General features: G+C 36.5%; 2 protein-coding genes and 1 long non-coding RNA gene across 3 annotated transcripts in view; 1 reads left to right on the top strand and 2 right to left on the bottom strand.

The window, feature by feature from the left end:
- LOC308700578 overlaps positions 1–23,347 on the bottom strand; it is a 248,656-nt gene that overhangs the window by 171,160 nt on the left and 54,149 nt on the right. The gene's annotated exons all lie outside the window — the stretch shown is intronic.
- On the top strand, positions 2,638–20,241 carry clint1a (clathrin interactor 1a). Its single transcript, XM_081382773.1, has 12 exons — positions 2,638–2,949; positions 7,758–7,862; positions 8,005–8,101; positions 8,180–8,288; positions 8,401–8,565; positions 9,584–9,767; positions 10,011–10,227; positions 10,461–10,545; positions 13,378–13,455; positions 15,247–15,518; positions 17,369–17,549; positions 18,582–20,241. The coding sequence occupies exons 1-12, from the start codon at positions 2,909–2,911 to the stop codon at positions 18,914–18,916; spliced, it is 1,869 nt and encodes a 622-aa protein (XP_081238899.1). The 5' UTR covers positions 2,638–2,908; the 3' UTR covers positions 18,917–20,241.
- Positions 20,060–22,799, bottom strand: lsm11 (LSM11, U7 small nuclear RNA associated). The gene is made up of 4 exons (XM_081382774.1): positions 22,284–22,799; positions 22,006–22,145; positions 21,839–21,922; positions 20,060–21,682 (listed from the first exon to the last, which is right to left on the bottom strand). The coding sequence occupies exons 1-4, from the start codon at positions 22,741–22,743 to the stop codon at positions 21,401–21,403; spliced, it is 966 nt and encodes a 321-aa protein (XP_081238900.1). The 5' UTR covers positions 22,744–22,799; the 3' UTR covers positions 20,060–21,400.

Here is a 23,347-nt window from a genome sequence, read left to right as displayed (position 1 = left end):
CACTCATCTCCACTACAAATAGGAAAAAGAGGCTACAATTTGCACGAGCTCACCAAAATTGGACAGTTGAAGACTGGAAAAATGTTGCCTGGTCTGATGAGTCTCGATTTCTGTTGAGACATTCAGATGGTAGAGTCAGAATTTGGCGTAAACAGAATGAGAACATGGATCCATCATGCCTTGTTACCACTGTGCAGGCTGGTGGTGGTGGTGTAATGGTGTGGGGGATGTTTTCTTGGCACACTTTAGGCCCCTTAGTGCCAATTGGGCATCGTTTAAATGCCACGGCATTGTTTCTGACCATGTCCATCCCTTTATGACCACCATGTACCCATCCTCTGATGGCTACTTCCAGCAGGATAATGCACCATGTCACAAAGCTCGAATCATTCGAAATTGTTTTCTTGAACATGACAATGAGTTCACTGTCCTAAAATGGCCCCCAAAGTCACCAGATCTCAACCCAATAGAGCATCTTTGGGATGTGGTGGAACGGGAGCTTCGTGCCCTGGATGTGCATCCCACAAATCTCCATCAACTGCAAGATGCTCTCTATCAATATGGGCCAACATTTCTAAAGAATGCTTTCAGCACCTTGTTGAATCAATTCCACGTAGAATTAAGGCAGTTCTGAAGGCGAAAGGGGGTCAAACACAGTATTAGTATGGTGTTCCTAATAATCCTTTAGGTGAGTATACCCCAAAAACAAAATCAAGACTTTGTGAAAGGGCATTATCAACTGATAATGACATCTACATTGACTATATCAGTTTTTGAAAATAGATGACAGCATGTATTCATACTGTTGTATAAACATATACATAGGCCTATATTACGTTCAACAACACTTAATTTAAGTACAATCAACCTGGATTTTTTAAGTAATTTAAACTTTAATTACACTAAACGGATTTTTTAAAAATCTGTGAATATTGTATGACATAAAAAAGTTGAAATTGCTTAACTGATGAGTAAAAGCAACTTATATATATATAATACTTTCATGTTTAACAGCTGTATAATTCATATAAAAATAAAAATAAAAATAAAAAATGAATTAAAACTAAGCTATTTGAAGTGCCTGATAAAACACTTTAAGGTTCTATAACCTTTTCTTTTAAGAGTGTTTTAATTAACATGAACTAACAATGCAAAATATCTTCTAAAGCATTTATTAATCTTAGTTAATGTTAATTTCAGCATTTACTAATACATTAGATTTATGAATAGTTGTATTTTCATTAACTAAGGTTAATGTTAAAGATAAAAAAACACTGTAACAAATGTATTGTTCATTGTTGTTAGTTAATGCATTAATATGGGACCTATAATTGTAAAGTGTTACCACTGTCTAAGACGCATCTTAGTGTCCCAAGGAAAATGTTTTCTGAAGTATTCGGTTCTGAATGCATTTCCTTCATAGGCTCGATTTTTCAAATAAAGATAGTCAGACTGCCTGTGGTTTTCTTCATTGAACTTGCAGCAGTAATTGAAGCAGTTCCCATGGGTGTAGTGCATTTGGGGACGTTAAGTGCTGTCTCTTGTCATGCTATGTTTTTGTAAAATAGGTTCTTTTTGTCAGTTTCCTGTGATGTTCTTCATTGTTTTTTTCCTCATTTATTTATTTATTTCTTTAAAGTGTGCAAGAAGCCCCTAATGCTTGTTTTCCACGAGAGGCTCTCCTCCATCCCAGGGGGCTGTCAGTTGTGGAAGGGCCTCCATTTTCACCCGTCACTAAGATGGCCCATCTACCAGAACACACAAAGTCTTGGCATCTCAGCTCCTGAGAAATGGATTACCTATTGGAGCTGACACCCAGAAACTTACTCCTTTCTTCCATGTTAATGTCTCATACTTGACTGATGTGACTGATAAAACTTGGCAGTACAGATATACATATGAACATATTTTCATACTTTCACTTGAATATTTTTCATTTTTTTTTGTATTATTATTTATACTGTGTTTGCATGTTTATTAAGTTAAGGTACATAAAGTATTGGCTCCAAAAATATTTTCAGCATTTCAACAGTGTTCTGTAAAGCCTTTTATAGGCCTTTCAGAGTAATTTAAATGACACATAAAACATTACATAAATCAGCAAAAATGTTACAACAAACATTGTAATTTATATAAATTTATGATTAATTTATGACGTTTCATGACATTGTGACAACGTGCCTCTTTTAATTCTACCTGTTTAAATTCACATTAAAATTGCAATTCTCCTTTGGTAGGCCAACTTCAATTCACATTTGAGAACTGAATCACAAGTAATTTTCCCAATTTAATTCTGAACTGAAAGGAGTATACCACAAAATTCAGCCAAAAATTTAAATTCAGTCATCATTTACTCATGTTGTTCCAAACACAAAATAATATATTTTGAAGAATGTCAGTAGGCTCACCAAACAGTTGACTATATTATTTTTCCCCCATACAATGGAAGTCATTGGGGTCTATCAGTTGTTTGTTAACCATGCATCTTCTTCCAAATATATATTTTTTGTGTTCAGCAGATGAAAGAAATTCAAAGGTTTGGAAAAACTTTAGGGTGTGTAAAATTGACAGAATTTTCTGTGTTTTTTTGGGTGAACATTTATGGTTTATTTATAATTTAAAACTTTATACTCATTCACTGACCTCTTCTGGAAGGTTGTGGTTTGTGTGTCATATCCTCATCAAGGATGTAGCGTTGTGCTGAAGCAGCTTACTTACGAAATTTCCGTAGGTGACGGAGCATTTCCGTAGTAACCTGTCTGGCCTGCTCTCCTTCATCGCTGCCTGAAGCAGCGGAACTTTAGAGTTCATGCTTTGGCTGTCGTGACAGCTCGACTGGCGCGACCAGCGGATTTCAAGGGCTGGAACACCTTTTTTCGCGACCGAAAGACACAACAACACAGCCAAGATGTTGAATATGTGGAAAGTGAGGGAGCTGGTTGATAAAGCGTAAGTATTGTGAATGTTTTCTTAAGTATTTTGGTGTCTTGTCTCATACCTGTTGAAAATGAGACACGTACGCACTCGTTGACGTCACACACTCTCGAGACAGGAGCTAGCACAGTAGCTAACTACAGCTTTGTTGTCCCCTTAAAAGTCGACAGCGTAACGTTATATAAAACAGTAGTTTTCCAGTCGGTTACTATACTTTATCAGACGTTTTCACTTGTTCATCGCGGCTTTGTTTTGTTTACAAGACAAACGATTCCCGCAAACTTCGTTTCTTTGAACTCAGTGGCTAATTTTATGACAGTTGCTAAACTTGTGTTGGCTGTCAAAACACGGTGCTTGTTTTTAATAGTGCTTTTCACACCAAACTAACGTGTCACGTCTGTTAACATTATGAATGAGAAAATGATTTAAAAGTAAAGTAAGAGCACACGTTTTACTTGCATTGGAGTGACCATAACTTTCATATTTGACAGCTATTTTCAGGCATTGTTTAAGCTAATCAGTTAGCCTGATATGAAAAGCGAATAATTGGCCATATTTGTGCGGTGTCCTTTGCTGATTAATTGTCAAACTGTTTACACTTTCTGGTTATAATCCAGTTAGAAAGACTGTAAGTATAAAGATGGACGCGTACGTTAGCTGCTATATTAGAGCCCATGAGTTTTATGGAAACTCCTGAAGTTAGACTGAAACTTGAAGTTAGACTGAAACTTGAAGTTAGACAAAGGACAGTAACTGGAATTTTTTTTTTTCAAGAAAAAAATTCCAACAAAATAATTCACTGTTATGTTTCTGTTAAAAAATATGAGTTTATTATACATTTTACAGTTTGTTTGTCCCATGAAAATAACATTTAAAAGATTAGCATTTACTTTGAGGTTAGTGGCATTCTGCACTTTTTCAGTGGTTTAGTCCAGTAAGACATGCTGTCATGTTTGCTTTTACATAAAAATTTTAGGCTGCCGCCACTTTTCATACTAAGTCACTACTTGACCTAAGTATTTGCTGGAACCCTCTTTCATGAAATGGAGGTTGCAATCGTTTTTTCTTCCCTATTGAGACGCATATCCAAGTGAATTAGCTTCTCTGACAAGAACACATTTAGGGCAGAACTTGTTTTTGTCCATTGGGAATTGATTGGACGGTTGTGGTTTGCTATTGTTGTGATCTCATGTGAGTGACAGGTTGCCCCACCTACACGCCAGTAAACGCATAATCAGAGAAGAGAAGAGATGTCACTGCAAGAGGGAGGGGACATTATTTTGATAAAAAATTACGAGGGCACATTAATTAAAAATAAAATAATGATGTGCACAGTTAAATCATTTTTCATATTACTCATATATTCCATTTTCAAGAATTTTCAATTTAGATTTTTTTGCTCAGAAATTAGGCCCATTCACTATCTCAGAAACCATTTAAAGGTTAAACTCTGTTCTAGCTGTGCTGTCTGTCTTGCACACAGCCACAACTGCTGTCTTACGGAAAGATTATGAGGTTGATCAAAAGGCAAGTACAGCTATTCAAAATTATGTTTGTCTTGAGAAGTGCCACAGTCAATGACAAATCAAATCCCCTTCATAAAATTAACTACCGGTCATAGTCACAGACTACACTTTGATTTTATTTTTGTAGACTTGTGTATCTCAGAGTTGGGCTGTCTGTTTACTGCGATTGAAGAACCAAAATGGCTTTTGCAACTTTTATTCAACAGGAAATTGGTGAGAATGAGTTTAGCTACAAGAATGTCATACAGTATGATGATCATTAAAGAGGTTATTGTGCAACTCTCAACCTGAGTTTTTTTATTTTTTTATTATCCTTCTCTGACAGTACATAAAAATGGTTACTGAAGGCTTTAATTCACAAATATGAGTTTGCATAAACGTTTGGGTGTTGCCTAACTGCGTACGTCCCTGACACTGTGTCATTTACACGTTCTTTTCAGCTTTGTAACTATGTGATGATATAATAAATCAGCTGATGTTGTAAGCTGAAGGGTGTAGCTACTTAATAGAGACTACAATTAATTATTGGAGAAGCAAAAAGCCTATATCTTACAGTATATGCTGGATGACACTGAGTATTAAGAAAGTATCAATTCCATCACTCATCATGACCTGCAAAATAACCAGAAAAAACAAAAACATTGTCATTTCTTTTTTTTTTACATAGCAACTTTGAAAACAGTGTAGCAAGCTGTTGCCTCCAAAATCAGTCTGTCATCTCCATCAGTCTGACCTTTTTACAGACGATTTGCCAAGTGTACCCATGGGTGAACTGATGAAGTGTGTGGAATTTAGCTTCATGCTGGTAAAGCAATGAACAGCTTGTTCCAAAATGGTGTGAAAGTTCTGAGATGACACAGGAAGACTTCAGTGCTTTAGTATTTAGCATAGTGGATAGTATTTATCACTTACCACAGGGATCAAATAACTGGAAAGAATTTCAGTAGTACCTGAAATAAAAATCAAAGCATTGTCCTCAAGCTGTGAAACCACCAGTTAATGCAGCTGACCGGTTTGGTGTGTTTTTGAAGAATTAAGACACTCTTGTTTTCCCCAAATTTTTTCTGGAGGAGTAAATGCACTAAATTGCACCCTGCAAGCAAAGCAAACGGATGTCTTGATCTATTTTTTATCAACTCAAACTGTGCCAAAGTTAATTACAGTATTTATCTGTTTTACTCTTTCTTTGATCATTTTTATTCTATAGGTGATTGTGTAATCTGTCTGATTAAACCTTGAATAAACAAGGAGAAAATAATGTAGGGAGTTTTTATTTTATTTTTGCAGTTTACTCTTCCATTGAGCAAGACAATACCCAGGTATCTTTTCAATAGGCTGTAAACTGAGACATTTTCTAGACGTGGTCTTTATTAAAACCACAAACAATCTAGGAGTAGGAAAGATTGAAGACCTCATATGGTGCTTTTTATTTGATCCACCCTCTATTCTCAGAGAGCCTGTCCTACACCCCTCCCATATACTGAGATCTTGTGTGTCTTGTATAACCACTCTTTACTCTGTTAATGTCCCTCTAGTGCTAAACTGGTTTGACATAATAAGAGCTTTTGGTTCCCTGCTTTACTGCTTACCACCATCTGCTATTCGAATGAAGGTGTGGTCTGAGATTTGATTATTTGAATAACTGTCCTGTTCTGTTCCTTTTTTAATAGATAATGAAAAGGTTTCACTGGAACTAGTTATGCAACCATTGGGGATTTTTTAAAATGGTTACTCACAATATATATATATATATATATATATATATATATATATATATATATATATATATATATATAGTTTGAATAGGATGTGGTTTTCTGTTTATTTATAATCACTGTTGATTTAACAATAAACAATACGTGCCGGGCAGCGCTGCTGACGACTTCCGTAACTTGAATGAAGCACGTTGATGGGCTTTGCTCTTGCTCTTGCTCTGGTTGATGTGTGTGCCCGCTCTTCCGACAGAAGTGCCCATACAAGGAATGCCGCCCTTTATTACATCATACAGGGCCATAAAGACTTTACGAAACATATAACCCTGAAGAAACTCGTTTTTTTAAACTTTGGCCATGTTTAGCATGAGAATCCAACTATTTAACAGTGTAAATAAGTCAGAATGCATGAAATAGCATTAGACATCCCCTTTAATATCATTTCCATCTTGTTCAACTAAAGGATTAAACTGATGTGAAACAGAATCAACTTTATGGATATCCATTTAAAGTACCTATAACAAACATCACCTAATGCAGATGATTAATGAAGGCACCTGTGCAACAGTCTGCTCAGTCTCGCAATTCAGTTAATTTTTACAACTGATTTATCAAAATGTTGTTTTTTTTAAGCTTTCTGCCATCCAAGTAATACAGTGCTATGCATAAGTTTAGACACCCATGCTAAAGTTGACTAAAAAGAGGAATAAAAAATCATCTTTTGGAAATTGAACTTATTGCCTTAATTTAAAAAATGAGGAAAAATCCAACCTTTAAGGACATAAATTTTCTTTGTGAATAAATAATGTATCGTAAATAAATAAATGTTCTTCCTTAAAATACAGGGTGCATAAGTTTGGACACCCCTATGTTAAATTCCCATAGAGGCAGGCAGATTTTTATTTTTAAAGGCCAGTTACTTCATGGATCCAGGATACTATGCATCCTGATAAAGTTCCCTTGGCCTTTGGAATTAAAATAGCCGCACATCATCACATAGCCTTCACCATACCTAGAGATTGGCATGGAGTACTTTCCATAAGATCATCTCTCAATGCAAATCAAACTAGCTATTAGGCTAACTGAAAAAAAAAAAACATGCCAATCTCTAGGTATGGTGAAGGCTCTGTGATGATGTGCGGCTATTTTAATTCCAAAGGCCAAGGGAACTTTATCAGGATGCATAGTATCCTGGATCCATGAAGTAACTGGCCTTTAAAAATAAAAATCTGCCTGCCTCTATGGGAATTTAACATAGGGGTGTCCAAACATATGAACCCTGTATTTTAAGGAAGAACATTTATTTATTTACCATACATTATTCATTCACAAAGAAAATTGGTGTCCTTAAAGGTTGGATTTGTCCTCATTTTTTAAATTAAGGCATTAAGTTCAATTTCCAAAAGATGATTTTTTATTCCTCTTTTTAGTCAACTTTAGCATGGGTGTCTAAACTTATGCATAGCACTGTATTACTAGTAATATTTAGTCTTTGCTGAAAGGTTCTTTCCCTCAGATTATCACACAATCACTCTGAATAAAGACTTTACTGAAAGGCTTTTTTGTTTTAATCTCTTTCTCACAGAACCAATGTTGTGATGAACTATACTGAAACTGAGTCTAAAGTTCGAGAAGCCACCAATGATGACCCATGGGGACCCTCTGGACAGTTAATGGGGGAGATTGCCAGGCAAGTGGGGTTTTTTGATGGTTTATTTGTGACTTCTCTGCATGCTTTCTGTGAACTTTATCTTGAACCTGTCTGCAGTTACACATATTTACGATATGGAGAATGCTAAGCCAAGCTTTGCCTATCTTCGGTTTCAATACAGGGCTACGTTCATGTACGAGCAGTTTCCTGAGGTAATGAATATGCTGTGGACTAGAATGCTGAAAGACAACAAGAAAAACTGGAGAAGAGTTTACAAGGTATGCTTTACTGATGACAATACAGGAGTTTTGTTTTGCTGTAATCGGTCCTGAACTTAACTGTCCTTTCTACCTCAGTCTTTACTGCTGCTGGCGTACCTGATTAGAAATGGATCTGAACGGGTGGTCACGAGTGCAAGAGAGCACCTGTATGACTTGCGTTCAATTGAAAGCTATCATTGTGTAGGTGAGTGAACTGCACAAAGGCAAGAGCTTATATAATTTTTCATCTTCCATGTACACTGTTTGATGTCTCAAAGATATTGAAAAATGATGGATGAATGGGCTTTGTGTTTCAGATGAGAATGGCAAAGACCAGGGTATCAATGTGCGTCAGAAGGTAAAGGAGATGCTAGAGTTTGTCCAGGACGATGACAGATTGAGAGAGGAGAGGAAGAAAGCCAAGAAGAACAGGGACAAGTATATAGGCGTGTCCTCTGACAGTATGTCGGGTTTCAGATACTGTAAGTCCCTAACTTCCTTTTCTAGGTCTTATACATGCGCACACACACACACACACACTGTCCTCCCCATCATGTTTATAAAGGTATACAAGGTGTTTTATCCCACACAGCAAACACATTTATCATAAGGAATTTATCTAAAAGGGACTATCTGAAAACAAGGATGTCCCCTGTCTCCTCTCCACTGTAATTATCCCTGAAGGGTTTGCTTTGCCAGATGAGTGAACTGTACTGTAGCTTTATTTTGATGTTTAGTTTTGATGCCCTTGATTGGGAAGGAAAAATGCAATGCATGATTTGTAATGGCTGTTTCAGATTTAATTTGGTATCTTGTTTTAGTTTGACAGTCGTTTTACCTTTAAAAGTTGAATGAAACTTGATATATATATGTGATTATATATTAGAATTATATATGTGAAATATGTGATTTTGAGATGGTGGCTTGCAAATTTATCCAGTAATGTAACCACAGTACAGTCACAGAATATACCTAAGTTGAAGCTTTACAGCCTTATCTCTCTTCTCTTCACATTGATATCGAGTGTTTGTGTGTGAATCTTATACCGGGTCATATTTCACCCCACCCCCTGAAAATAACTAAATTAAATTATATTTTGCATAACAACATAAAGCCTGCATTTTTGCATTATTTTCATGACAATTAAGCACCCCCTTCATAAAAAGAAATTGTATATTAATTAAATTAAGTATTTATCATAACTTGGTAATATTTATTGTATTACCTTTCATTAATGCTTATTAAATCATTTAATTCTAATAAGAATCACCATTTAGAATAATGGAAATTACAAACAACCTCAAAAGAAAACATAGTAATTTGAATTGGGTCGGGAAAATGTGCTTAGTGTTCATAAAAATATATCTGAGTTTGGGTGAAATATGACCTAGACATCACCCTTTTATTCCTTATTGTCATATATTCATTCTAAATGAAGCTTGACTTTATAATATGTGTATATAGTATAACACACTGCTATCCTGTTTATGCATTCTGCAGCGGAGGACAGGTTTGATTTCAAAGAATCACGCTCGAAATGGGATGAAGACTGGGACAAGAGCAAGGGGGCTTTCCCTTTCAGTGAGAAACTGGGAGAGATCAGCGATAAGATTGGAAGCACCATTGATGACACAATCAACATGTTCCGCAAAAAAGACAGGGACGACTCGCCTGACAGATTCAGGTCAGGACCCCCAGGCCGTCTCACCTTCCCGTCTCAATCACCTGGAAACACCTTTTCTCTTTTTTTTTTTGAAACACAAATAGCATAAATGTTATAACTAATTAAATGAACAAATTGTTGACAGCTGTTTATAACATTTTGAACTGATTGTGTCATGGACTGATTGTGTTTTGTCTACTTGTTCTCAAAGAAAGAAAGCATTTGTTAGTAATCTTACACAAATGCTTTATCTCCTCTGTATAGTGAGGCAGATGAGGACCGTCGGGGAACGCGAAACGGGCAGACGGGGAAATCCGAATTTAAAGATGAAGAGACGGTGACAACAAAAAGCGTCCAGATCGTCCAGGCCACGGAGACCACTGCCACTCGTAAGAGAGGTGTTCCATCCAAAACGATAGACCTGGGAGCAGCTGCGCGTTACACTGGCGATAAACCCTCCACTGACTCAAACACAAGCCAGGTAGAGAAACACTGCAGTGAAATAATAGCTACTAACACTAGTCTTTTTCCTGTATAATTAAACCTCTCTGGCACTTGGACTCGTCAAATATGCAACTTCAACAAGAGGTTTGTTAGTAAATAGCACAAAAATTAAATGTTAAACTTGTATTTAAAAAAAACTTAGACTCTACACTGACATCTTGTGGTAGATGTTAAGAGTGTTTTCAGTTTGTCCTCTCTTTGTTGCTGTAGACCACATCAGCAGTGAACCAGCCCAGTTCTGGTCTGGTGGACTTGTTCTCGGCAGATCCTGTACCTGATCAACCAGCCTCCAAAGGTGACAGTATAACATCTTTGGGTTTTAGCAGAGGAAAATATTTTAGATTTTTTAATTCTCATTTATTTGCTTTGTGGTTCGACACTACCTCAACAATTGAACATGCAAGAACAATTCACTGTGGGATGCTTGGGAGGAGTAATATTGAAGGGTTCATTCCTAATGGAAGTAGGGTTGCACCAACTAGTCGATTAGTTCTGCATCAAGTCACTAAAGTAAAAATAAATCCAAAGAGTGCTTTATGGTCACAAAACATGTTGTAAGCAGACCACACCAATGCTGCTGACAAATGAGATGGTCTGTGTTCAAGACAAACAATTTCAAACCACCCTGAATGTATGCTCAATTATCGCCCTAAAAGACCTGACAGAAACTACAGGCAAGCAGGACATGACTGTTTTTGCAACAATAGCAAACAGCATGACTCTTGCACTATTCTACAACACATAATTTAGGCCGTGAGACAGAGGGTTGATCGGTACCATTTTGAGGGATTAAACCGCATGGTGATTTTTGTGTAGGTATATGAGCCTGTATTTGAAAAATGTGTGATAGCATTAGATTCAAGGTAGTTTTTGGTTACAGAGGACGATTTTCAAACATATGTCAAGAAAAAGGATAAATGAAATTTGTATAGGAGTTTGTATTAGAGTATTGAGTTTGTACAAATTTGTATAATTTGTATTTGTATAGTATCAGAGCCTGAAGAAGCATGGTGTGTGATACACTTGTCTTCTGGCATTCCCTTCTCCTTTTCCATGTTGAAGTGGATAGCACTACCACTAAGCCTGAAACAGCATAAAACATTTGATTATCACACCTCCAGAAAAGTACTTGCACAAAATTCTCAAGTAGAATTCCGTGAAAAAGTCCAAATCAGAAAAAGCATGGGATCAAAACACAAAACAAAATATCACCATAAACTGTTGTTCAATAGAACGATTTTTTAAAACTATTTTCAACTCAGAGTTTCTCAGCGCCCCATAGGCCTAGAAAGGTGGTTGACACATCATTTTAAATCCCCGACACTGCCTCTTCCAATGCAAAAAAACAACCGTTTGGATTATAGAAGCATTTTTCTCTCTTGTAGTCACTGAACACCTTACCTTGAGATAGGATGATATAAGTGTTGATTTCTCATGAAAGCTACCATGGATCGGATGCTATCACACATTTTCCAACACTAGAGATGTGTACCTTCATGAAAATCAAAAAGAAATTTAATCCCTCAAAATGGTACCGGTAGCCCAAATTTGGGGTCCCGTCTCATGGCCTAATTGGACTTTTCATGAATAGAATAATGCTCATACATATTATGAGTCATTTGCATAAGGTAAACATTTCTGTCAAAGTACTTCTCTGTATTATTACAGAAAAGTATTAATGTGACAACACCGGTAATACCGGTGTCACCGGCGTTTTTTTTTAAATCGCTAATTTAAAGGCAAACGTAAACTGTCCGCACTGGTAATCATAATGGTGTGGAGGAGCACTGTTTTGTTGTGTTTTTCATTAAGAATAATAGGCTAATGAACTAACCAATAAAGCAATCTGCCTGAATTGGCACTAATTTGAAAACGAAACTAATATTCGAAGATCACTGGGTATTATTCGATTATTATTCGGAAATCGCAGCCCTCCCCCACATGCATGTATAGGCTACTGTGAGACAATGTTTCTTCTTCTGTTGTCTGAGACTTGATTGACAGCTTTTAGATGCGTTATTGGCATCTCGCTACCCTCTGGTTACATGAATGTGTCACCACCGCATCAGAACCAAAAACATGGGATTTTTTTTATCACACAACCTATTCGATATTCTATAATAAAATCAACTAATCAAATAATCGAAAATCATGACTCATCCCTAGAATAGAACAAGCGTTTTTCCATAGGAATGAACTGAAAACGCTTTCCCTGTTCTGCTCGCTCTGCACCCGTGGACACGTGCGGCCGTGCGCATTAGTTTTGTTTTCAAATTAGCGCCAATTCGAGGCGGATTGCTTGAATGGTTAGTTCATTAGCCTATTATTCTTAATGAAAAACACAACACCAAAACAGTGCAATGACAAATTCGCTAAAACAGGCGCTTTTACATTTTGCTGTGACACCAAATATTTTGCAGTCACCTTGTTAGTCAGCTCCTCACTCTCTTGTGCTGAGATTCTAGTTCGGCTCACGATTTATTAAGCAGACACGTTCAGTTTAATAGTGTCTGTTCTCTAACTGAACTAAAGGATTTTTATATAAAAAAATCTAATCGACGGTGGGGTGGGGGGGGGGGGGGGCATGTGATGTAGCCGGTGTTGCTTCTGTACACCGGTAACACAGACTATCGTAGCAGGCCTAGTAGTTGTTCAAGCTGTAGTTGATGTTCATGAAGAATGGATGAGGAGATAAGTGAAAGTAGAAAGAAGCGTTATGCCATTAGTTTGGCAGCGTGGATGTATCCCGCTGAAAAGGAGGGGTGCACAGAGAAGTTTAGCATATGCACTCTCCTGCGCTCCTGCTGCCTGCTGAAGCATATAGTCACTGTGGCCAGATGTCAAAGCGGTCCCTGGTGGGTGTGTAGTGCCGAGCAGATGTTTAGCTCTCATCCTAACTGTCCTGCTCCCTCCTCCACCATTCAAAGAGCTGCATCTTTCCTCCTCTACATAACTCCAGCCACAGGCTGCTGGAATGTAACGTGAGTTACACACTCTGAGTGTGTATGTCCATTACAGACGCCAACAGATGTTTCTTATTTTTGTCTTTTTCTTAGGAGATTAGTGAGGAATTGATATGTTTTGCAAATCTAGAATGTCATAATTGAACCACTCTCTTTCATTCTAGGTTTAAACTCTGACCTGATTGGAGGTTTTGCTGATTTTTCTTCTTCTGCAGCTGCAGCCACTCTTCCATCATCAGCTGGTATGTTTATATAACCTCTTAACACACTTTCAGGTCAAAAATTCAACCTGAAACTCTTTCTTATTTTTACATCTTCTTACTACAATGTACACTACTGTTCAAAAGTTTGGGTCAGTAAAACATCATTAGTTTTATTCAGCATGGCCTCATTAAATTGATAAAAGTGACTGTAAAAACTTTTCAAAAGAATTCTATTTCAAATAAATGCTGTTCTTTTGAACTTTCTTTTCATCTAAGAAATCTGACAAAAAAAGTATTATGGTTTCCACCAAAATAATAAGCAGCACAACTGTTTTCAACTTTGATAAGAAATATTTTTTGAGCAGCAAATTAGTTTATTTGAATCATTTCTGAAAGAGCATGTGACACTGAAGACTTTAATAATGAGGCTGAAAATTCAGCTTTGCATCACAGGAATAAATTACATTTTAAAATATATTCAAATGAAAAATTACTATTGTAATAATATTTCGCAAGTTTACTGTTTCACTGTATTTTTGATCAAATAAACACAGCCTTGGTGAGCATGAGACATTTCTTTTCTTTTCTTTGTTTTTTAAACGTAAAAAAAATCTTACCAACCCCAAACATTTAAATGGTATTTTCAAAACTGACTAGTCAGTGTGTTTCCTAAATAACAAGTCAGTTAATTGGTCTCAAGGAAACTGTATAATTAGGCAGGTTTTGGGTTCACATGACCCCAGTCAAACATGTTTCTCAAGACAGTTTACACAAGACAGAAACAGCTGGACATAGTGGAACTGAATGGAACTGAGCACTGAGGTCTTGTTTTAAAAGTTAGACTATCTTAAACTTAAGATATTCCAACTTAAAAATATGCTATGTCCAAAGACGTCTGAATGTGCATAGCTTTAACTGTAGTGCTTTGAAAGGGATGCATTTAAATGCATAACTACTCTGAGAAGGTTTTATTGTGCAAACTGTCTAACAGACTAGCACAATATTTAAAGCACCCTTACTAATAATATCAGAACTAGTAACCAGAAAATCTGGATACATTTTGTAGAACTTAGTTATTGATTAATCGACCTTCATGACTGTAACCATAATGCTCTTTTAAAGATACACCAACAGAAAAAGTTTTTTTTTTTTTTTTTTTTGGGGGGGGGGGGGGGCAAAGTAAGTCTCTATGTTTTTTTCTGCTTAAACTCGCATGTTAAAATGAAAGCCTTAAGGGAGACAACTTGAAGGACACAAAGTGGTGATATGTGTGTGTGTTTTTTATATGATTATTTAAATATAGTTCTGGGAATATAACAGAAGGCTGTTTTTTTTTTCCCCTGCTGGACCAGAGTTTGCCATCCTCAGCTGCCTGTTTATGAAATACTCCAAGCAGAAAGCTCTTAAATAGTGAAAGGAGGAGGCAGCCATATGGTGGGCTGCTGTGCTAAAAGCTAATGAGTAAAGACACATTTCAGCTCTTGTTGGGTGTGACACATTACCCTCTGCATTTCTGGGACAGAGCTGAAGTGACTGAGAGTCTGAGATTCGTTTGATATTCATGCATCTTCAGTGCCCTGATCATTTCATTACTGGTTCTCTTACATTTCTCTATATTTTGTGTTGCTCATTTGCATGCAAATCCTCTGTTTTATTTGCTTGATGATAAAGCCTGATGTGAAGCAATATTTTGGATTTTGTATGCACAAATATGCCTTTTGATCAAAAAGCTTCAGAACTATTACAGCTTCCTCTTCTGATACTTGAGCTCTCTATAATATTTGTGCTTCTCTGCGCACCATTTCATCAGAGACTTTTGTGTTTCCTCAGCCCCAGCGCCTAGTGGAAATGGAGACTTTGGGGATTGGAACGCTTTTCCTGCAGCCCAACCAGCCGTCCCGGCAGCCCAGCCTGTCAACTCTGTAGGAATAGACCTTTTCTCAGGTCTGCAGGTGGCCCCTGCTCCTGCATCCATGGCACCCTCATCTGACCTGTTTGACCTAATGGGCTCCTCCCAGACCACTAACTTCAGCACCTCCCAAAGCATGAACTTCTCCATGACCAGCTCTCAGACCATTGGCATGCCAACGTCCAAATCACAGGTGCCTGCTGGCTTTGAGATTTCCGTCAATGTATCTATCTATATAATATGAAGAAAGAGTACTTGATACATCATACAGTCATGATCTTTTAGTTCAGGACTCCATGAAATGCTTTAAAGAGCACAGTTTTCTTTCCCACTTTTCTTTGTTATTGAAGCTCCAGTTGAGCTTGTTAGTTTTTTAATAGTAAGTAGCTTTTAGTTTACATCTATATATCTATCTATATATCTATATCTATCTATCTATCTATCTATCTATCTATCTATCTATCTATCTATCTATCTATATATATATATATCTATATCTATATCTATATCTATATCTCTATATATATATAGATATAGATATAGATATATATACACACACTTTAACTGTCACTTTTGATCAATTTAATGCGGAATTATATAATTTGCATTAAATTGATCAAAAGTGACAGTAAAAGTATCCCGAAAAAATGTATCATGGTTTGGTTTCCACCAAAATATTAAGCTGTTTTCAACATTGATAATTAAAAAATGTTTCTTGAGCAGCAAATCAGTATATTAGAATGATTTCTGAAGGATCATGTGACACTGAAGACTGGAATAATGACGCTTAAAATCCAGCTTTGCCATCTCAGGAATCAATAACATTAAAAAATGTATTCAAATAGAAAACAGTTATTTTAAATTGTAATAATAAATTACAATTTTACTGTATTTGATCAAATAAATGCAGCCTGGGTGAGCAGAAGATACTTCTTTCCAAAACACACAAAAAAAACCTTACAGACCCCAAACTTTTGAATGGTAGTTTACATTTTAAATGTGTATATTGACTGGAAGTTTATTTAGTCAAATTTTAGGAGTACAAAAATTGCCTCAGTGCTAATAGACTAATAAAACCCCACAAAAATAATACATATAAGCCATAATACATTTGATTAGGCAGAGTCATTGTATACATAGTTTTAGCCTAACTTACAAATCTGTACCTATGCATTTTTATTAGGTGTCACACCCAATTTAATAGACTTTGGTGTATTGCCATCCCTCAACGTTATGTTTACAGCACAAAGAATCAAGATGAAACCTAGTGATGTAGAGCCTGTATTGCACATAGATGTGGTTTTCATTCAGATCCCCCATCTGTGGAGTACTTAATGCAGCTCATCTAAGTGGAACTGCACACTAAACACTATTTACGCAAGAAAAGACAATTCTGGCCAAGGTTCAGAGCCAGCGGTTTAGAGAGCAGGCAACATGAAAGCGAAACGAGCGAGGGTTAACACGCAGCATCGGCACAATTTTCCACCCGCCCCCTCCTCATTACCCATCAACCCCATCCCCTTGGGACGCCCATCACAGGGAATGGCAGAATGAGGAGGAACAAGTTTAAGTCAGAAAACCATTAAATTGAAACAAAAGCCTTGCTCAAAGATAATATTTGCATGCTAAAAGCCTGACCTACTTTAAAAATGGCAAGTTTTGTTTGGCTAAAGAAAAAAGCACCCCCCATCCCCCCATAATTAGAGGGACTTGAGATGCATTTTAACATGCTGAAATAATTTAAGGGGAAGACAATGCCTCTCAACCAGCATTTCTGTCTTGTATAGCTCAAGAGTCTTGATAACCCTGACAGACCACAGTGCAATGTTCTGGAGTATTAATACTGCCTTTCATCTTCTCTGACTTGTCATTCTGCCATTGGCAAACATTCATGGCCATCGGATAATTTTAATTACCATGCTTGAATTGCAGCAGAACAGTATCATCTCAACAAAATCAGAAGAAACATTGTTTTTGATCTTATGGGTGCTGTCATAAATGGTTTGTCCTAAAACTGACTGACTTTTCTTTTGGTCTTTGCAGCCACTGCAGACTATGGGGGGCCCACTGATGCCCCAGCAACCGATGGCCCAGAAGCCCAATCCCAAAGTGTCTGTGCCTTCCACCTGGTCCAACTCTAATGTAGACATAAGCTTGGACTTCCTTGGCCCTGGCATGCAGCCACCCAAACCTTCTCAACCCACACTTAACATGATGCAGCATGGTAAGCATATATACCTGGGCCAGTCCTGCTCCTGAAGGACCACTGTCCAGCAGAGTTCAACTCCAACCCAAATTAAACAGAGCTGACCCAAGCAGCTAATCATGGCATGATCTTACTAGGCATACTAGAAACTTCCAGGCAGGTTTGTTGATGCAAGTTGGAGCTAAACTCTGCAGGACAGTGGCCCTCCAGGACTGAGTTTGGACACTCCTGATATAGACACTGATGTTGAGTGTGTGCAAAAGGATTGAATATGGAGTTCAGTAAATTAAATGAGCTCAAAAAAGTAAAAAAATTAGGAGTCTGTATGGGATGAGGAAAAGTTAAAATGAGAAGGCAATGATATATAAAAAACAGAATGAGATGAAGAAAGCAATTTGCCATGTTTATTTTCTTATTCTTTTTGTTCTATTTTTCCTCTTTAGTTTTTAAAAGGTGCTATATAAATAAAGCTTTATGCTATAAAAATTTAATTTAGGAAATTTGATCAGAATCAAGAACATTACTGTTATTTTGAAACCTTCTTACGGCATTTTCAATTAATATGTTCACATTTTTCCAAATAAGATTTAAAAAAAAATCATACATAGTAGCAATGACAGTAAATACATTTTATAATGTTACAAAAATGTTCTATTTTAAATAAATGCTGTTTTGTTTTACTTTGTATTCAAGAAAGAATCCTGACAAAAATCAGTTTCTACAAAAATATTAAGCAGTAATATTAAATTAATATTAAATAAAAATGATCTGTTTTCGACATTGATAATAATAATAATAATATGTTATTACTGTATTTTTTATCAAATAAATGCAACCTTTGTCAGCATAAGAGACTTCTATCAAAAACATTTTTAAAAGTCTTACCGTTCCAAAACATTTGAACGGTAGTGTATTAAAAAAACCCACATTTAATCAGTTTGACATTTTATACACCAAAAACAATTGAGGACCTAAAATAAAAAGATTCTGATTATTTGAATGGATTGTCAGCCCTTATTTTATTTTTAATTTGTCTGTATCCTGCAATAGGAGTTCCGACTCCTGTCAATATGATGACTCAGGGCTTTGCTGGAATGAACCTGGGCATGCAGCCTGCCACTACAATGGTCAGACCACCCACCAACATCATGATGGGAGGAATGAACATGGGCATGCAGCCTGGCATGACAGGTAATGCCATGTCCATGCCACCCATGGGAGGGATGCCAGTCAATCAGGGCATGATGGGAATGAATATGAACATGGGTATGTCTACAGCTGCCATGGGGATGCCAGGAAGCATGGGTACGGGAATGGGGATGAACCCTGCCATGGGACCGCCTAAACAAGATGCCTTTGCAGATTTTGCCAACTTTGGGAAATGAATTGCAAAGTATTAAGTGAACAATCCATGAAGAAGCTATGAAGAGCTAGAAGACAAAGACTACTTGAAAGATGTCAAATAAAGCCTCACAGGAAATGTTTGTTCAAATGATGCTGATGTTCAACTGGATGATTATATTATTTTCGATGTTCTTCTGATCAGCTGTACCAAGGAGCCCTGTTGAGGGTGGCTGGTTTGTTCTGAGAATCATTTCAGTCATTGCACACACACACTCACGCACGTCCCACGTTTCCATGGCGTCGGGATATGGCTTTAAGGAATGTGATGATAGTGAATGACTCTGATTGACCTTATCCTCTTATATAGCTTGTTAATTTAACCCAGGAAATATTTGGGTTTCTAATGCAGTAGAAAATCCTAATAATCAATTCTGGCCTTTCCTCTACTCTGCCTTAAGATGATAACCTGTAAATAGTTTTGCGCGCAGACAATAAGTTATTGAGTTCCATGATTAACGAATTATGACGGTGAGGATTTTTGTATGGAGTAAAGCTTGTGATCACTTTGCCATTTTGTATTTGATTTTAACCATTTTCTGAAGAGAAATGAAGTACTCTAACATCAAGATGATAGAATTACAACTCCAAATCAAAACCTTTGTGGCCTTAAATAGTAAATGTGTAATCTGATCTACTTTGCATCTTTATGAAAATGCTAAATCTGTCGTTAGAACACATGGTGCCTGTCAGCCTTACTAAAAAAAATTCTTTAGACAATATGAAAGTACAGTATTTATTTAAAGTACTGTTAAAGAAGATACATATACAGTGGTGTACATATATGCACACACTTTTGTTTTTTGTTTTTGCATGGTTAACTTATAAGGAAGAGTTTGGGTAACTAAAGGATATATATCTGAACCTGATATGGGTTCGTATTTTTATGCAGGTCTGCTCATGCTGAGTGTAGGGTGAGGCTGTGTGTTTATAAACCCTGGTAGCACTGAGTTGGATGCTGTATCCAGAGGACCATCACTGTATTGTCAATATCATCTGTTTCTGTCCAGTGTCTGCTGACGCTAACCGAGCCCCTCTCTTCCATTCTGAGGCGTTTCACAAGCAGAATGACCAAATTCTTCCTTTCTTGTTACTTTTGTCCCCCTGACGGGTTGGTTTAGTTTTTTGTAGTCAGGTCTGTTTGGTTGGGGAGTGTTACTGGAAACACTATATGTTTATGCAAATCTACAGCAAGCAACAAAAAACGAAAATCTTTCTTCCACTGAGAATGTTTAATGTTTTCAATTTCATACAATGACTTGATTGTACTTATGATCTTTTATGAATGACAATAAAGAATTGATTTCCATTTTCATTGTTTTTATCCCCTAATCAATCTCATGTCTTAAAAATAGTCATCCTCCTAAGACCTGACTTCAAATGTTAACTTTGCATGCATTAATAGGATGAAAGCAGTACAGCCACATGTCCCATTTCCACTGGATCCTTTTCAATTGGCATTAAATGAATGAGTCACATTTAACTAATAAGGAACTTGATCTTAATGTAGGAAAAGGAAACTGGCTACAGTTCCAGTGTATGTATTTATTTCTAAATGCTCAGTGCAGAATAATTTTGTATCCTACCGTTATTTTCTGTATGTATTTCTGAGTCATTATATCTACTTTCAATCTGAAAACATGTTCCCCTAGCCAGTGCCAATGGTGATTTTATAAATATGCAAGAAAATGTTGGACTTTTCCTCATAAATATAGAGTAGTTAAAGATACTGCGATTTTCGTGATTAGTTGTATTAAGAAATATAGAACATCAAGTGTTTTAAAGCATAACATGATATAAAACATTTTATATGTACATGTAACTAAGTAAAATCACAAGGAACTCTAAGAGTTAAAGTGAACAGAAAGTGTTTTTATACTTTCATGATATGAGTAATGTAAGGCTAAAATATGCAGAAAGGGAAAAATAGCATTCAAACACGTCAAGACAAAAAGCCTTGAGTGCCACATGCAATTTCCAACCTCAAAAAGCTCAATTAACCCATTTATACTATTTTATGAAATCCATGGAGAAATCCAACCGCAATTTTTTACATTAAAAGAGATAAATGTCACATAGAACAGTCTTTCAGTTTGACATTAAAATAAGAGTGTATTGACGGGCCTAGAGTTTTAGTGAGATTGATAAATTACTTTAATTTTAACCGAGCAGTGAAATGAATAGCAGTAATGATTTGTTAAATATATTTCCATTTCCCACTTGATAATTTATAAAAATGTGTAACAAAAATAAGACTAAATGTGCAATGTCAAAGCTTGCAACGAATCAGTGTCTTACTTCCCCCTAGTGGTCATTGAAAGTAAAAACAAACGTGACATTAGCTCAACATTTTTAACATTCTTTTCACCTGTTGATATACATATCAATATGATACACTCATATTAAGAAACCTTTCATGGAGACTTCAAAAAAAAAAAAAGTAAACTAATATTTCATAAGGACAGTATTTAGTCCTGTTGTACGTTTACAAGAAGAATGTTTTCTCCTCGTATAAAAAGCTGATTGACATGACGCGTGTGCACTCTCCCATACTTCACTTTAGGCTTGCTTTCAGATTGTTGTGTCACTTTCTCAGAGAGTTCGGATCCTTCCTGGGTATGTTTGGGGTCGGTTCTCCTCCTGGTTTGGTCTCCGAGTTGAGAAGGGTCTGGCTTTAAGAGGTTATGTCCTCCTTTCCTCTCAACCGCACTGAGGGCCACAGTCTCTTGGACTTTCAGTTTTTCAAATAGCTGTAATAGAAAATTTTATTAGATTTATAAACAATATAATTATATTGAAGAGTGTAAACATACAGTATAAACCACAGAACAAAAAAAAGGTTATTTAATATAACTTAAATCAAGATTTGACATTCATGTATATATTAAAACATTCAAATGAATTACCCTTGTGACAGTAAGTGCTTTCTCGTGATAAAGAGCTTGTCCCAAAAGGGGTTCCCTGTACGTTTCATCCACATCTACCATCGCCTGGCACCAGAGGATTAAAAAGAATGGGATAAACATTTATTAGTAATGATGATAATAATAAGTAAAGGTAATTTAATACTTACCAGGTTCCAGAACTTATCAAATGCCACCACAAAACCAGAACACACTCCCCGGAGCCCTTTAAAGGTCCTGATGTGAACTTTGACTCTGATTTTCTCCTGGACGCACCTATTGAGCTCTCCTAATGGACTGCCTGTATGCACTGCAAAGACAGACACAACCTAGTGAGCTACCTACCAAGACAACACTAAGAAGAACTCACCTAGCACTTTTGGTTGAGAATTCACAGTTTAGTGTTTACTATGGTCTTCTAACATAGACAGTAAAGAGAGAAACGTACGTGGCATTCTGGTAAGCACATTTTTGGCCGCTTTTCGTTGTCGAGGCGGTCGCTTGACTCCGCTTCCCTCTCCCTCCTCCTCCTCCTCCTCAACCGGGTTGTTCACCATGAGTTTCTTCAGCCTCTCTATCCTCTCCGGGTCTGCTTTACCTTTCTGTGCTTTTCGGAGTCTTTTCTCCACATTTTCGGGTTTCGCTCGGCCTCGGCCACCTTTCATAAAGCTCTCATATTCTGCTATGTTGTTAAAGCACTTGATATTGGGGTAAGGCAGTGGCACTTTCGGGGAATATAGAGCGAGTAATGGGTCAAACTTATCCGAACTTATATCCAACTTAGTTTCGACACCGTCTTCGCCAGTCTCTAGCTTTTGGGCGGAGGTCTCGGTAGCGGTTTGCTGTTCAGATGTTTGGGAAGGTGCTGAACAGCGCTCACTTTCTGACTCTCTCTCACTCTCCTCCATTTTTTAATGAGCGGCAGACTGTGCGGAGAATCATGGGTAAATTAACTTATCAGTGTGTGAAGCTACCGACGAAAACCATCCTTGACGTAAATGTTTCCTGTAATAGTAAATACTATTATTAATAGTAATAATAGTAATAGTCATAGTTATACTAATATATTAGCAAAATACTTTTACTGGTGAATACTAGTTAAAACTAAAGTTTATAGTTAAAACTAAAAACATTAAATCATTTCGTTACTTAAAATAAAATAAACGTTAAACTTAAAAAAAAAAAACTTGTTTTATTCAAGCTATAGTTGCCATGGCAACATTTCTCATTTTTATTTAGTGTAACTATGTACTAGACTAAAACGGAAATAAAAATGAATAAAAACTATAGATATAGATAAAAAACAACAACTAAAAAAATGACTAAAACACAACAACATTACTAAAACTTTAACTAAAATTAAAATAAAAACGGAAAATATAAAAATAAAAGCTAATTCAAAATATTGATAAAAACTATACTAGTAACTCAATGAAACAAAAATCAGACTGATTTGTGATATGTGATTTTTTTCTCCTATGGGTAATACAAATAAATAATAATAATAATAAT

Source organism: Scardinius erythrophthalmus (assembly GCF_964197995.2).
Source record: "Scardinius erythrophthalmus genome assembly, chromosome: 13".
Classification (NCBI taxonomy): Eukaryota; Metazoa; Chordata; class Actinopteri; order Cypriniformes; family Leuciscidae; genus Scardinius; species Scardinius erythrophthalmus.
This window is presented reverse-complemented; position numbering and strand designations above follow the sequence as displayed.

Coding starts and splice junctions, on each gene's coding strand:
- lsm11 (XM_081382774.1), bottom strand. CDS start 22,743: ATGGAGGAGAGTGAGAGAGAGTCAGAAAGTGAGCGCTGTTCAGCACCT. Junction 21,923..22,005: donor TTGATAAGTTCTGGAACCTG/GTAAGTATTAAA, acceptor CTCTGGTGCCAG/GCGATGGTAGATGTGGATGA. Junction 21,683..21,838: donor AAGCACTTACTGTCACAAGG/GTAATTCATTTG, acceptor TTTCTATTACAG/CTATTTGAAAAACTGAAAGT.
- clint1a (XM_081382773.1), top strand. CDS start 2,909: ATGTTGAATATGTGGAAAGTGAGGGAGCTGGTTGATAAAGC. Junction 8,566..9,583: donor TATGTCGGGTTTCAGATACT/GTAAGTCCCTAA, acceptor TGCATTCTGCAG/CGGAGGACAGGTTTGATTTC. Junction 13,456..15,246: donor CACTCTTCCATCATCAGCTG/GTATGTTTATAT, acceptor GTGTTTCCTCAG/CCCCAGCGCCTAGTGGAAAT.